This window comes from Scyliorhinus canicula, chromosome 26 (genome assembly GCF_902713615.1).
Source record: "Scyliorhinus canicula chromosome 26, sScyCan1.1, whole genome shotgun sequence".
NCBI classification, from domain to species: domain Eukaryota; kingdom Metazoa; phylum Chordata; class Chondrichthyes; order Carcharhiniformes; family Scyliorhinidae; genus Scyliorhinus; species Scyliorhinus canicula.
Window position 1 is genome coordinate 9137942 of NC_052171.1, and position 15236 is coordinate 9153177.

General features: G+C 50.0%; 1 protein-coding gene across 5 annotated transcripts in view; it reads right to left on the reverse strand.

Moving 5' to 3' along the window:
• LOC119957434 (myoferlin-like) overlaps positions 1-15236 on the reverse strand; it is a 127169-nt gene that overhangs the window by 75429 nt on the left and 36504 nt on the right. For all 5 annotated transcript variants that reach the window (XM_038785502.1, XM_038785505.1, XM_038785501.1 and 2 more), the window contains 7 exons: positions 14101-14224; positions 11529-11632; positions 8504-8572; positions 7187-7230; positions 3923-3999; positions 2675-2790; positions 1037-1150 (listed from right to left, as the gene is read on the reverse strand). In XM_038785502.1, the coding sequence (XP_038641430.1) occupies positions 1037-1150; positions 2675-2790; positions 3923-3999; positions 7187-7230; positions 8504-8572; positions 11529-11632; positions 14101-14224 (648 nt within the window). The remainder of the gene's footprint in view (positions 1-1036; positions 1151-2674; positions 2791-3922; positions 4000-7186; positions 7231-8503; positions 8573-11528; positions 11633-14100; positions 14225-15236) is intronic.

Here is a 15236-nt window from a genome sequence, read left to right on the forward strand (position 1 = left end):
TGTGCACAGGGGTGATGACTGAATGGGAAGGAGCAAAAAACTAATTACAAGGGGGCAGGCAGTCAATGAGTGAGCCTCATCTGATTAAGCTCCTATGTATTTGCGCAGTTCAGCCAAGTAGTGTAATGACTCTTACTGTTGATTCCTTTAGTTCCTATTTCTTTTATTTTATCTGCTAAAATAAGTGCAATTTGTTATGAACCCAGGCTTAATGGCACCCATGAGATTCGGAGGGGGGTCCGTTTCGATTGGTTGGCTGGTGGCCAATGGATTGGACAGGGACAGTATTCTGCCCGACAACCGACAGCGGTTGGTTCCTGTCAGGTGGGGTTTTTCGGAGAGGACCTAAAAGAAGCGACTGGACCCTCAAGGTGGAAGCAATGCTCTCTCTCGGCTCTGAAGGCCTTGGGGAGTTTACAATAAAAGTTAATTTCAACCGTGCTGCAACGCTGGGTCAAGTGGGGCAGCACGGTAGCACAATGGTTAGCACAATTGCTTCCCCGCTCCTGGGTCCCGGGTTCGATTGCCGGCTTGGGTCACTCGCAGTCTGCACGTTCTCCCCGTGTGTGCGTGGGTTTCCACCGGGTGCTCCGGTTTCCTCCCCCAGTCAAAAGATGTGCAGGTTAGGTGGATTGGCCAGGCTAAAATTGCCCTTAGTGTCCAAAATTGCCCTTCGTGTCGGGTGGGGTTAAGGCTTTTGGGAATAGGGTGGAGGTGTGGACTTGGGTAGGGTGCTCTTGGGCCGAATGGCCTCCCTCTGCACTGTAAATTCTATGAAATTGACCATGTGCTGGCCTTGTGCAAGAAGTAAGGGTCTTCTTGTATGAGGTGGGAATTTAATGCTGTTTGCATCATACGTCGCTATTAGCGATTTAAGAGTGGTTTAATTTGATCCATGCCCTTTAAGAACAGAAATGTGAGCGCAAACAAAAACTTGCACTCCCATACCAGCGACCCACAATTCCTGATGGTGGGAATCAAACCACGGACTGTTTTTGCCCGCGTGCAAAAGCACACACGTATATCACACGGATACCTGCACAATCAAATAGTCTTCGCTGGACAGGTTTTCAACAGCTTTCCCTAAATTGTCTTCTACCCTTGTGGCCAATTCGATCAAAATCCGTCCTCGGTAAGAGACGCCTTCGCTCTATGAAGGAGAGTTGGGAGAGAAATCAGAACGTCACACCGGGTTAATGCGGCAGCTATCTCACACTCCCATCTCAATCGATGCAATTAAGGACGTGGGTTCCGGATAGCCGGTCACATTAGAAAGTCGGGCATGCTTAAACGTACCTGGATTTTTCTATCCTTAACTCCATAGCTGTGCACGTCACAACTTGCACAGGGGAGCGGATGGTGGTTAATGCAAGCACTTAATGATGACCAGATGATGGCGCCGGAGCGAGGCGACTCTCTGCAGGCTCTCCCCAACAGATCCACTTTTAACTTTATTTATACTCGTTCTAACCTTTTAAAAATTAATTCTAAAGCTAACATTATTACTAATCCCTTTTATGTATTCTCATATATTTTCTTGAATTCTGTTCAATTCCCTTTTCTTCCCATGTATTGAATGATCTGTTGAGCTGCTTGCAGAAAAATACTTTACACTGTACCTCGGTACACGTGACAATAAACAAATCCAATCCAATCCACTAACAACTTGGGGTAAACCTCCTCATGTGCAAGGATGAGCCTGATACAGTTTAAGGTGGTGCACAGGGTGCATATGACTCAGGCGAGAATGAGTGGGTTCTTTCAGGGGGTAGCAGATGAGTGTGAGAGGTGTGGGCGGGGGGCAGCGAATCATGCGCACATGTTTTGGGGTTGTGAAAAATTGGGAAGATTCTGGGTAGGAGTGTTCGCGGTCTTAGCCAGGATACTGGAGGAGGGAGTGGACCCGGACCCTTTGGTGGGGATATTTGGGGTTGCAGAGAAGCCGGAGCCCATGGAGAGGAGGAAGGCCGATGTCTTGGCCTTCGCCTCTCTGATTGCACGGCGATGAATTTTGCTGGAGTGGTGGTTGGCATCGCCACCTGGGGTAGCAGCATGGTTGGGTGACCTGTACGACTTCCTGTGGTTAGAGAAGATACAGTATGAGTTAAAGGGCTCTTCAGGGGGGTTTGAGGAAAGGTGGGGGATGTTTGCGACCGTGTTTGAGGAGCTGTTCGTCGCTGGAGAGGGAGGGGGCAAAAATGGTGAAAAACCTGTACAGACTGGATAGTTGATTATTGGGAAGTCTGTTTCCCGGAGTGTTTGTTCGCCGTGTGGCATATCTTTGGACTGAACTGAGATGCTTGAACTCTGCTCACATCTCCAACTAACACTCAACTAACAACTGCTTTGCTGCAGAATGCCTGATATCTTGGCTCCTCCCAGTAATGACATCATCTTACCAAGCTGAAATCTAATTAACTCCACAGGGAATCCCCTTACTCCAAACATCATTCCAAATTAACCCAAGCTTTTACGATGCTTTAATTGCACCCCTGGCTCCCAAAATCTTTCAATCCCGGATTCTTTAAAACACGACTAACCCAGTCTTTGAACCCTTCCTACACCAACTATCTAGAATATTTCTGAAATTTCTCCATTCATCACCAACATTGCCTACACTACGGATCGGGAAACCTCCCCGAGCGTTGCTGAGTAAGGAAACTAATGGGGTCACCTTTCCGAGGTTGAGCTCGTCATTCTTCTCGGTGTAGTCCAAGCCTTCCCGGGGGCTCCCGTAGAGGTTCAAAAAGCACGGCCCGAACATTGGCAGGAAGCCGGGCACCTCATCGTCTACTCGGTAAGAAAACAGGATGCAAAATTACCAACTAATAATAATAACCTTTATTGTCACAAGTAGGCTGACATTAACACTGCAATGAAGTTACTGTGAAAAGCCCCTAGTCGCCACACTCCGGCGCCTGTTCGGGTCACAGAGAGAGAATTCAGAATGTCCAATTCACCTAACATCACGTCTTTCGGGGACTTGTGGGAGGAAACTGGAGCACCCGGAGGAAACCCCATGCAGACACGGGGAGAACGTGCAGAGCCCCCACAGACAGTGACCCAAGCCAGGAATCGAACCCAGGATCCTGCCGCTGTGAAGCAACAGTGCTAACCACTGTGCTACCGTGCCACCTAAAAAAAACGTGTGGCACGAATACGGCAGACGCGGGCAAGGGGTCTGACGTGAAGTGTGAGCGGATGGAACCTGAACACTGGGGGGGGGGGGTGGATCCTCAGTGCTGTGAGGCAGTAGTGCTGACCACTGTGCCACCCTGGTGTCTAGAGCCATCAATACATGACGTCTGTACCAGAGCGTGGCTGGAATGTGGAAACCGTTAATGCATTGCGAATAGCAGCATCAATGGGAAGCTGGATAGGCTCATGAGGGAGGAAGGTATGGAGGAACACGACACGGGGTGTGCAGTAAGGCTCCCCAACCCATCTGCTCTCTTGGCGAGATTTGTCAGATCCCAACCGAGACTCCTCTAGGATGTCCTACCACCCAGTGTCTTGGCCAACGTTTGCCCTTAACTGACATCTTAAAAACAGGCAAGCGGGCCATTCATCTGCCTGCTATGTGGGAGCTTGCTGTGCGCAAATTAGTGTCCTTCGAGTGTGACTGCTCTTCAGAAAGTACGGCCTTGGCCGTGAAGCGCTTTGGGACGTCCTGAGGTTATGGAAGGCGCCATTTAAATGCATGCCTTTTTTAGTGTTGTGTTCTTTTCGGTTTACTTTGAGCAAGATTACATGGTATTTGAGTGTAATCTAAAGGTTGCGGATGTTGGGAGCCAATTCGAGCTTCCAGGCGGAAAATCAGGAGCTGAGGTGCAGATCATCCTCGATTAAATCGAAAGGCCAAGGAGAGGCCTCCTCTTGAACACGGTGACAAATATTGAACACGGTGACAAATATTCCTTACCTTCTGACCCCATGGAGGAGATTTGTGAGATGCTCAAGAACGTGGTTCCCAGAGGAGTACTTTTGATTGCGCTCTTCCTGAAAATAGGAACCATTCAAGATCTTAATGAGCTGCGGGGAATTCTGCTGAACTGACATGCAACAGCGTTTCAACACAGGCAGAACTTGCTGACCTGTCCCACAGCCACTACGACTGGCCCTGACTTTGATGGAAGTTTTGGGCGGAGTATTCGGCCCTCTGCGTGGGGCGCGTCGGTCAGTTTGCGCCGTGCCGGCTGGAGAGGCCAAAGGGAGGGAGTGGGCAGCCTGGCCAAGGGCGACTGCGATTTGCACGGCATTTAAAAATTTGCTTGCAGCCCTCCGACGCCTAAATGCACCGTGGGGTGAGAGAAAGGAGCTGTGCCGGGTGTGTGGGCAGTCAATCAGTGGGTAGCACTCGCGTCGCTGAGTCAGGAGGTTGTGAGTTCAAGTCCCTCTCCGCCACAATCTCGCACAAAACTCTGGGCCGACACTCCAGTCTGGCGTCCCAGATGGGTGTAAAAGCTCTCCAGGCCCTACGTGGAGGGGGGGGGATGGTGATTGGGGGGGGGGGGGGGGGGGGGGGGGGGGGGGGGGGTTTGTATACCGATGAAACATCTCCAACCGCGGTTCCACGGTGGGGAACATTATGGGGCTGCTCAGGTAATTCGGGGCTTTTTCAGGTTATAAGCTGAATCTGGAGAAGAGTGAGTGCGAGAGAGAGAGAGAGAGAGAGAGAGAAATGGCTTGGAGGGATTGCCGTTTCGGGAGGCGGTTACCCACTTTAGGTACTTGGGGGTGCAGGTGGCTCGAGACTGGGCCCGGCTTCGTAAACTGAAATTCACAAGCCTGGTGGGTCGGGGCAAGGCGGATTTGTTGCGATTGGTCAGCCTCCCCCTATCATTGGCAGGCCGGGTGCGGGTGGTAAAGATGAATATCCTACCGTGCATTTTATTTTATTTCAGCGCCTCTTTTTGCCGAAAGCGTTCTTTATGGGGGTGGAATGGTTGATTTTGTCTGGGCAGGTAAGGATTGGAAAGCTGGTGCTTCAGAGAGGACGCCAGTCAGGGGATCTGGTTCTTCCCAACCTGCTGTATTATTATTGGGCGGCGAGCGCTGAGGCGGCGAAGGGTTGGAGTAGGCAGCGGGTGGCTATGTGGGTGAGGGTGGATGCAGGCTCTCGGAGGTGGTCGAGGTTGCGGGCGCTGGTAACGGTGCCGCTCCCATTTGCAACAGGGAAATACTCGGGGAGTCTGGTGGTGGTGGCCATGTTAAATATTTGGAGGCAATTGAGGCAACACTTTAGGTTCGGGGCGAGGCCGAAGCTGATGCTGATCCAAGGGAATGGTGGGTTAGAGCCGGTGAGGCTGGATGCGAGGTTTCGGGGATGGGAGGAGTGAGGCGTGATGGAAATGAAGGACCTATTTCTGAAAGGGTGGTTCACAAGTTTGGAGGAGTTGACGGAGAAATTTGGGATTCTGCAGGGGGGAGCGAGGGGGGCTTTAGGTGTATCCAGGGGCAGGATTTTGAGAAGGAGGTTTTCCTGAATCTTACGGTTGCACGACCCACTTAGTTGTTGGGAGAGGTGTTGTCGGTTATGGGGCTGGAGGGGGTCATCTCGGCAATTAATGGGAGGATTTTGGCGGAGGATATGGCGTTTGTTACATGATTTAAGGGCAGCACGGTAGCACAAGTGGCTGGCACTGTGGCTTCACAGCGCCAGGGTCCCAGGTTCGATTCCCCGCTTGGTCACTGTCTGTGCGGAGCCTGCACGTTCTCCCCGTGTCTGCGCCGGTTTCCTCCGGGTGCTCCGGTTTCCTCCCACAGTCCAAAGACGTGCAGGTTAGGTGGATTGGCCGTGGTAAATTGCCCTTAGTGTCCAAAAAGGTGAGGAGGGGTTATTGGATTACGGGGATAGGGAGGAAGTGGGGGCTTAAGTGGGTCGGTGCAGACTCGATGGGCTGAATGGCCTCCTTCTGCACTGTATGTTCTATGATCATAAATGTAAACAACTGTAAGTGTTAATGTAATGTCTAAATCAACCACTAGAGGGAGCTAAATGTACAACTATATAAGGCATCGATGCTAAGCCTTGTGAGTGCAAGATTGAGGAGAAAGCTAGAGGACAGACTGAAGGAAAGATAGTGTGAGTGAGAGCAGATCATAGTTAATGTAATAGTGTAGAGATTAGTTGTCGATGAGTGTAGATTATATGTTTATCAACTGCATATTACGTAGGAGTAAAGTGTCCAATCCAATGAAGTAGTGTTAATAAATTTATAGCTTTGTTCAAGTTAAAAGCTATTTCTTTGTGAACACTACACCAAGCATCCTTAAAATTAGCAACATGAAGAACACTACAGCGTTGTTGGAGGGGGTTACGGCTAAGTGGGAGGAGCTGGGGATGGCACTGGAGGAGGGGTTGGGATGTGAGGTATTGCGGAGGGTGAAAGCCTCAAGCTCGTGCGCGAGGCTGGGGCTGACACAGCTAAAGGTGGTACACAGGGCTCACCCGACAGAGTCGAGGTTGAGCTGATTATTTGAGGGGGTGGAGGGCACTTGTGAACAGTGGGGTGGGGGTGGAGGGGTCCGACCGATCGTGTACACATGTTCTGGTCCTGCTCGAAGTCGGAGAAATTTTGGAGGTCGTTTTTCAGCACCGTGTCCGCGATCCTGCACGTGGATTTGGAGCGCCGGATTTGCCGGCGGGAATGGGGGCAGGTGTTCTCGCCTTCACCTCGCTGATTGCTCACAGAGGGTCCTGTTGGGGAGCAGTTCAGCCTCTCCATCCAGTGCCCTGGTGTGGCTGGGGGACCTGATGGAGAAGGTTTCATCCAGGGGGGTTGTTTTTGTAGCTTGTTTAGTTGTACATTTAAAATGTTAAAAATCGAATTAAAATATCTTCCTAAAAAGCGGCTGGTTTACAAAAGAGCAAACCTTCCTCGATGACAGACAGGCCGGCACCGCGCCCACACATTCATTCTGCGCGCTGGGACATGAAGAGCGTGGCAGTGAAAGAGCGAGAGAGGTGGCACCGGACAGAGAGGGAAACGAGCGCCAGACAATGGGAGGGAGAATAAAGGACATTTCGGACGGAGCCACAGCGAATGTTGTTGAGGCAGCAGCTTGCGGGGGTGGGGGGGGGGGGGGGGGTGTCAAAATGGTCTCGGATGTGACAGGGCCCCCACAGCAGTCAGGGTACCGTCCTCCCCACCAGAGTGAATTATGTGAAATAATCTCCACCTACCGTTCACAAACCGTGAAGCGAATACTCTCGCATAAGGACGGAAACTGCGGGGAAAATAAACGCAAAAGGTGATTTAGTCATGGGTGTGAAAATATCTAGTTTCCCGCCAATTTTCCAAGATTGCCCCCGACCTGGTGAGCAACGTACACTGCCGTGTTTTCTTCACAGGAAACCCACCTACATTCACCTCTCTTTGCAAGTGACTAATTGGCCCATTCTGGAAACTCTGATCAAAGCTTTTCTGTACGATTGTCACAACCCGATTTCTCCCTCCGTCCCCAGGGTTTTGGAAACAGGAATAATTTTTTCTGATGTACGCATTCCTTCAATAACCTTTAAGGGGAGGATGGTGGTGTAAGCAGTGTCTCTGGGTTGGTAACCCAGGCTAGTCTCTGGGGACACGGGTTCAAATCCCACCTCGGAATCTGATGGAATTTTAATTCAATTCATCAATCTGGAATATAAATATCGGTAATGGTGGCTGTGAAACTATCATCGATTGTTGTAAAACCCATTCCGTTCAATAATGTTCTTCAGGGAAGGAAATCTGCCATCCTTACCCGGTCTGACCTACTTGTGACACCAGACCTGCAGAAATGCGGTCGACTCTTAACTGCCCCTTTGAAATGGCCGAGCAGTTCAAGGGTCAATTTGGGATGGGCAACAAATGTTGTCTACGTCCCACGAAATAATTCATAAAAACACCTCAATTAAATCAACCCTTTAATTGTCAGGACTAGTCCATGCAATCTCGCCAGGTAATTTAACCCGTATAGGCCTTGTACCAAAGCACTGAATCATAGAATTTACAGTGCAGAAGGAGGCCATTCGGCCCATCGTGCCTGCACCAGCCCTTGGAAAGAGCGCCCTACTTAAGCCCACGCCTCCACCCTGACCCCGTAACCCCAGCTAACCTTTTTCGACACAAAGGGAAAATTTATCGTGGCCAATCCACCTAACCTGCACGTCTTTTGGGACTTGTGGGAGGAAACCGGAGCACCCGGAGGAAATCCACGCAGACACGGGGAGAACGTGCAGACTCCGCACAGACAGTGACCCGAGCCGGGAATCGAACCTGGGACCCTGGAGCTGTGAAGCAAAACTGAAGAAATCCATCTGACATTCTTCTTGTCGCCATTTGCTTTATTTTAAACAGGGGACAATCACAAACAGGGCGTTACCCCTTTCACACACTGACAACCCCACAACTTAAGTATCACTGCTGTTTTGTGCAGTCACCACCCCCCACCACCACCCCACCCCGCCATCGTTCCAAACCTTGGAGCTCTGGATCATAATGGGCCATGTCAAACGTACCCTGCTCCTCAGGTAAATCACTTGGTTCCATTCGGGATTGATGTGGTTTTCTATGACTTTCGTTGCTACCTGCAAGGATGAGAGAGTGTTAAATTCACGCCGTCCATTCAGTTCTCCCCCCCCCCAACATTTTGTGGTGATATATCTGCAGATAATATTACATGTACTCAGCAGTGTGACCTCCCGCCAGCAGGTGGCGCAGGATATCAGTCAGGTGACATCCGGCCAGCCTCAGAAGGTTGTAAGGCATACACGAGGACAGCCGCGCATAAGTCAAGTTCCCAGAGAGTCTAGAGAAACTCTGTAATAACCTAGTCTGTATAAGATTTATATCCATGTGGACATGGTTTAGCTCAGTGGGCTGGACAGCTGGTTTGTGATGCAGAACAATGCCACCAGCGCGGGTTCAATTCCCGTACCAGCTGAGAAATCTGAATTCTCCTTCTGTGTACCCGAACAGGCGCCGGAATGTGGCGACGAGGGGCTTTTCACAGTAACTTCATTGCAGTGTTAATGTCAGCCTACTTGTGACAATAAAGATTATTTTTTATAATAAAACATCGTTCTGACATAGTCGACAGTGTCGTGTTAGGTACTCTGGTCTAACACTGGCTGCAACTGGATGCAGCTTAGATCAGAAAGATACTCCAGACCTTGAAGTTAGTTCAATCAGGTTTATTGAACTAATAGCATAGTTAGCACAATTCTCTGAAGATTCGAGTCTCTGCTAACGTAAGTGTGGTTACTCGCTCTGACTGAACCAGATTAGCTCTTAGCCACGTGCTGGAGGTGTGAGATTGTAACAACACCCTTGACTGACTCTCTCTCTAGATGTTCATCAGTGGAAAGAGGCGGAGTGTGAATACCTCGTGTCTTTTATAGTCAGATCCCACCCCTGAGTGTCCTGCCTGCTTATTGGTCATGTCCTGTTCTCTGTGTCCATGAGCTGCTTGTCTGTACATCATTATGTGTGTGTGTATACCTGCATATCATGACAGCCAGCAGTTCTGTTGATTCATTGCTCGACAAGATAACACATTTAACCCCCAACTTTTGGAAGACTGTCACAGATGGAAATAAATTCATGAACCAAGCCCTCGCAATTACAGTGAGGTGCAAGCGGGCGCGAGGCCTCAGACTCGGTGATTCCGAAAATAAAACCCGAAAATGCCGGAAACGTCCGGGGCAGCATCCGCGGAGAGGGGAACAGAGCTCACGTTTCATCAGAAGTAGGAAAAAGGTGGAGATTGAGTTGGTTTTGAGGAAGGGGTGGGTGGTGTGAGGGGAAAAAGGGCGGGTCTGTTAAAGGGCAGGGGACGGGAGAGAGCGAGTGACGAAAGGATTAATCTTCCTTGTTCTTAATTAAGAATTAACGATCAAAGAAGTAATCAGAGGTGCGGGCAGGAAACGAAACAGAGGTTGGGCCGAGGGCAGGTGTACTGCTGACTGAGGAAAACATATCATAGAATCATCGAATTTACAGTGCAGAAGGAGGCCATTCGGCCCATCGAGTTGGCACCGGGCCTTTACAAAGAGCACCCTACTCAAGCCCACGTCTCTACCCTATCCCCGTAACCCCCACTTAACCTTTTGGGACACTAAGGGTCAATTTAGCACGGCCAAACCACCTAACCCGTGCATCTTTGGACTGTAGGAGAAAACCAGAGGAAACCCCACACAGACGGGGGGGGGAGAACGTGCAGACTCCGCACAGACAGTGACCCAAGCCGGGAATCGAACCCGGGTCCCTGGAGCTGGGAAGCAACAGTGCTAACCACTATGCTACCGTGCTGCCCACCCACTATGTTACCGTGCTGCCCACTGGTAAATACTAGTAAAACCGAAGCAAAGAAAAGGACGGAGTTTATGGTTGGAACTTGTCGAACTCAATGTTGGGCCCAGAAGGGCCGAGTTGAAAGCCGAGGTGCTGTCCCTCAAGCTGGCTTTGAACTGCACTGCAGCAGTAACGTGTCCTCAATATGCCACACACGGAGCAAGCCCGTTCACTGCTGCTATCTGGAAGGGCAAGGGTTGCAGGCGCATGGATCCGCACACCATCCCGACAAGCACCCTCCAAGCTCACGTACCTTCGCAGTCGCAGGGTCAAAGTTCCCGACCTTGCGCTCGAGCACTCCCTTCGTGCTGCACTCGAATTGACAACCAATGATTTATTTCATTGTTGTGTGTGCTCAGATCCTGGAGTAGGACTTGATCCCGAAGCCTTATGACTCAGAGAGAGAGAGGGGGAGGGGGGGGGGGGGGGGGGGCACTGGGCCAGGGCTGACACCACCTTCCCAAGGATAACCACCCAAGGGCCATTAACCCTGGCATGGCCACATCCCAGCACTGTTGTTTCCCCCTCACTCCATCCTGCGACACTCCCTTCCCCTACCCCTATGCTGGGACACTCCCTCAACCCCAACCATCACCATCCGGGAGGCGGGAGAATCAAACTCGAGAGTTTTTTTAATCGCTGAAATTCAAGATACAAACTGTAATAAACTTCATGAAACGCACAGGGCTGTGTTCCACGACTGTGTTCCACATGTGGCCCAAGAAGTATGATCTCCCCCGCTAACTACGGGGCTGATAGTTATGTTGTATATTTTTTTTAATATAAATTTGAGAGTACCCAATTCACTTTTTCCAATTAAGGGCCAATTTAGCGTGGCCAACCCACCTACCCTGCACATCTTTGGGTTGTGGGGGGGTGAAACCCACGCACAAACATGGGGAGAATGTGCAAACTCCACACGGACAGTGACCCAGAGCCAGGATCGAACCCGGAACCTCGGCGCCGTGAGGCAGCAATGCTAACCACTGCGCCACTGTGCTGCCCAGGGCTATGTTGTATATGAGGTCAGCCATATAGGATCTGACCGACAGAGAGAGAGAGAGAGAGAGGACACGGCGAGGTATAACCGGGGCCTCCATGTAAATAGTTATTCTGTCCCTCGTCGGGACTCCCCTTGCTTTTATTAAACAAAACTCTCCGCCAAGTGAGAAAGGACTGTCTGCTACTCACCTTATTTCCAGCAAAGCTGACTTCGAGAAACGAGTCAACGCCATCCTTTTTATCAGAATCCACGGCAAACATGTGCTTCAGGTTCGTCATCAGTCCTTTGGCCACTGGAAGTATGGGAACAGACGGAATGATTAAGCCAACAAGCATTCCCGTACCAGCCTCCCCGAACAGGCGCCAGCATGTGGCGACTAGGGGCTTTTCACAGTCACTTCATTTGAAGCCTACTGGTGACAATCAGCGATTTTCATTTCATTTCCGCCCTCGTCTCTCTCTCTCTCTCGCTCGCTGCTTCATTGATGATGCTCTGTATTGTTTGCACTCCTCAAAATTTACCTCGATTCTAACCTTCCTAGTCTGAGTACAATGTGCAAACTGATTTTGCATTCCGTTTCCTGTTGAGTTCCATTTTAGTTTCCACCACTGCAGACAGCGGGAATAAAAACGGGAGACACGTGAAACGAAGCGGCAAGATGGGAATGGATTGGATTGGATTGGATTGGATTTGTTTATTGTCACGTGTACCGAGGTACAGTGAAAAGTATTTTTCTGCAAGCAGCTCAACAGATCATTCAGTATATGGGAAGAAAAGGGAATTGAACAGAATTCAAGAAAATGACAGGGGGATTCGGGATCTACCCTTCATTCTTCCAGGAATCTCAGTTCTGTGTTTGATTATGTGAGACTGTCAACTCATCTATGCTCTCTGTGGCTTGATTGATTAGACCTGGGTGTTGACTCAGGGCAAACTAAACAGACATCACAGAAGTTACAAGAAGCCAAGGGCTGACGTATGGGGTAGACATTTTAAGCCTTATATAGAACTCGAAGTTAAGTTTGTGCAGACTAAGGGCGGCGCAGTGGTTAGCACTACTGCCTCACGGCACCGAGGACCCGGGTTCGATCCTGTGTCCGTGTGAAGTTTGCACATTCTCCCCGTTTCTGCGCGGGTCTCACCCCCCACAACCCAAATATGTGCAGGGTAGGCGAATTGGTCACGCTAAATTGTATCTTTTTAATTGTAAAGTAAAAAAGAATTGGATATTCTCAATTTAAAAAAAAGAGGAAAAACAAAAAAGTTGGTGCACACTTGGAAACTAGTGTTGTCCCTGTTTTGCCCCTGTGAGGCAAATCGAGCATATAAAATGCAAAGCACTAACCTTCCCTCCGACTGTGGGCAATTTCTAATCTTCAGGATGTTCTGAGGTCACAGAAACTTTCCTCAATGTATTTCATCTTCCCGTTTCGACTTTGATGGTGTTCTGACCAGTCAAAACCCTTCCCCCATTCCCTCATAATCCCTCGATATATGATTGAATGCGGCAGGGAGGGAGATGGGCTCACGGCACAGATTCCCGTTAGGAATGAAACTCCTGAATATTGCTGGAAACAGAGGCATGCTGTCGAAGCTTTCTGTCGTCCACCCATCAGGACAAATGCAGGAATGCCAAATTTCAAACTCTCACCACAATTTATACTGCAGGAGAGAAGGGGGTTGGGCAAGTTGGCTCTGATTGTCTGAAGCCACTGGACCAGTGATGGAGAGGCGCAGGCTAATGCTGTTGGAACGTGGGTTCAAATCCTAACCCAGGCAGAATTTAAATTCAATGAATTAAACAAAAAAATGGAATTGGAAGCTGGACTATGAACCGATTAGCAATTGTTGTAAAAGTCCATTTGGTTCCTTGTAGGGAAGGAAATCTGCCGTCCTTACCTAACCTGGCCTCCACATGACTCCAGACCCACAGCAATGTGGTTGCCTCTTAATTCCTCTCAGGGGTTTATGTGTTGGGCAGGCTGGGTCTTTGCGGACAGCGTTTGATGCAGTGTGGAGAGAGACAGGTTTCCAACACTTGATGAGATGCAACACGATTTTATTGAACAACTAACTATATTACATGCTTAACTGTGGGTTGACACTATGCTGACTTGACTGGAGACCTGAGGCTAACCTGACCAGACTAACTGACTGCCACATGGTGTTTGTACTAGGTGCTGCTCACGAGCTCTGACTGTCTCAGAGGCTGGATCCCGAGAGAGCGGGAAAACTGGCTTTATAGTGGTCGTGTCCTGTCTGGTGATTGGCTGCTGTGTTCTGTGTGCTCACTGGTCATCCTGTGTGTCAATCACTGCCTGTCTGCACTCCATCATATACATAGGGGCTGGTTTAGCTCACTGAGCTAAATCGCTGGCTTTTAAAGCAGATCAAGCAGGCCAGCAGCACGGTTCGATTCCCGTACCAGCCTCCCCGGACAGGCGCCGGAATGTGGCGACTAGGGGCTTTTCACAGTAACTTCATTGAAGCCTACTTGTGACAATAAGCGATTTTCATTTTCATTTTTTTCACATGGATGTATATGATGACAGGGGCAATTCGAGATGGGCAACAAATGCTGAACTTGCCAGTAATGCCCACCTCCCATGGCAGGATAAAAAATAAAGGGAATGGAAGGAGGGGGTGGAAGGGACAGTGGAAAGTGAAAGAGAACAGCACAACTCAGTCAGGGTGTAGCCAGACTCCCCAAACCCGGCACACGTGGGGAAGCAGCCACTTTACCGCGACTCTTTTACGTACTGTGAGAAATGTCCTCCGCCCTGTAGATCTTCAGCTCAAAGGTGACCCAACGGGAAAGAACACCGGCTGGCTGGAGCAGGTTACTCTCAACGTCATCCTCTTCGTTCGTCCCTCTCTTGTCTATCTGGTGCAGCAAAGGGATTTTGATTACAAAAAACATTTACATTCTCTTTTAAAAAGCTAAGCTTGGCAGTGAGACGGAAACCATCTTCTCCCTCCTCTTAATCTCTTGGACATATTTACAACCATTCCCTTCATCTCCTACCGCCCCACTAATCCCAATCAGTCAGTGACTGGGGCAACTCCAGCTCTCTTCTCTCTTTCCCTATCCCCTGCATATCCGCACCTCCGTCTTCTCTTCAAAAATCTCCCCCAACTTCCTCCCATTTCTTTCAGCTTTTCCATGTCCTGACACCGAGCTCCTCGTGTCCTCCCCGCTCGAAACTGCTTGGCCGCCCAGTTTCCCTTCCTGAGCTAAAGTCACCCCGCCCTCAACAACTCGCCCCCTCCCCTGTCAAAGTCATTGCCACCACAGCCTAGGAAAAAAAAAAACACCTTGCCCTTGCCAACGCCCACCTCCCCGTTCCCCTTCGAATTGCGAATGTGACGGTTATCGTTCCTGTAACAAACTCCTTCTTTCTAACTCTCCACACACGTTTCCACACAAAAGCCACATTTGACAGTCTCCGGGGCACTGGTATATTAACCCTGCACAATTTCTCTGCAATGTTTCTCGCTCAGACTATCCTCTTCTGCAAGCTTTGTTCAGCAGTTTAATAGGACTGGCCCACGCTTGCTGATGTGACAGCAACCAGAACATCTTCGTCAATAGCTTTTCCTCCCACCATTACCTCCCTTTTCTCTTCCTCATCTGCACAACATGCCCTTGATGCCACTCGCAAACACCCATCGCCACCTCTCACCAGCCCCTCTACCAGCCTCCGTGCTATCAAACTACTTGACCGATGGCCAATCCTGCACCAGCCACGGTTCCCTCCTGCAAATCGCTCGTAAAACTCACCTCCAACTTCTCCTGGGCTCAGGAACCTTGGAGCGCGGGGAGTCGGTGCGTTAAAACATCTTACCGCTCGGTGAAGCGAGGGCCAATCTGATGACAGCTGACGCACTGGACCCTT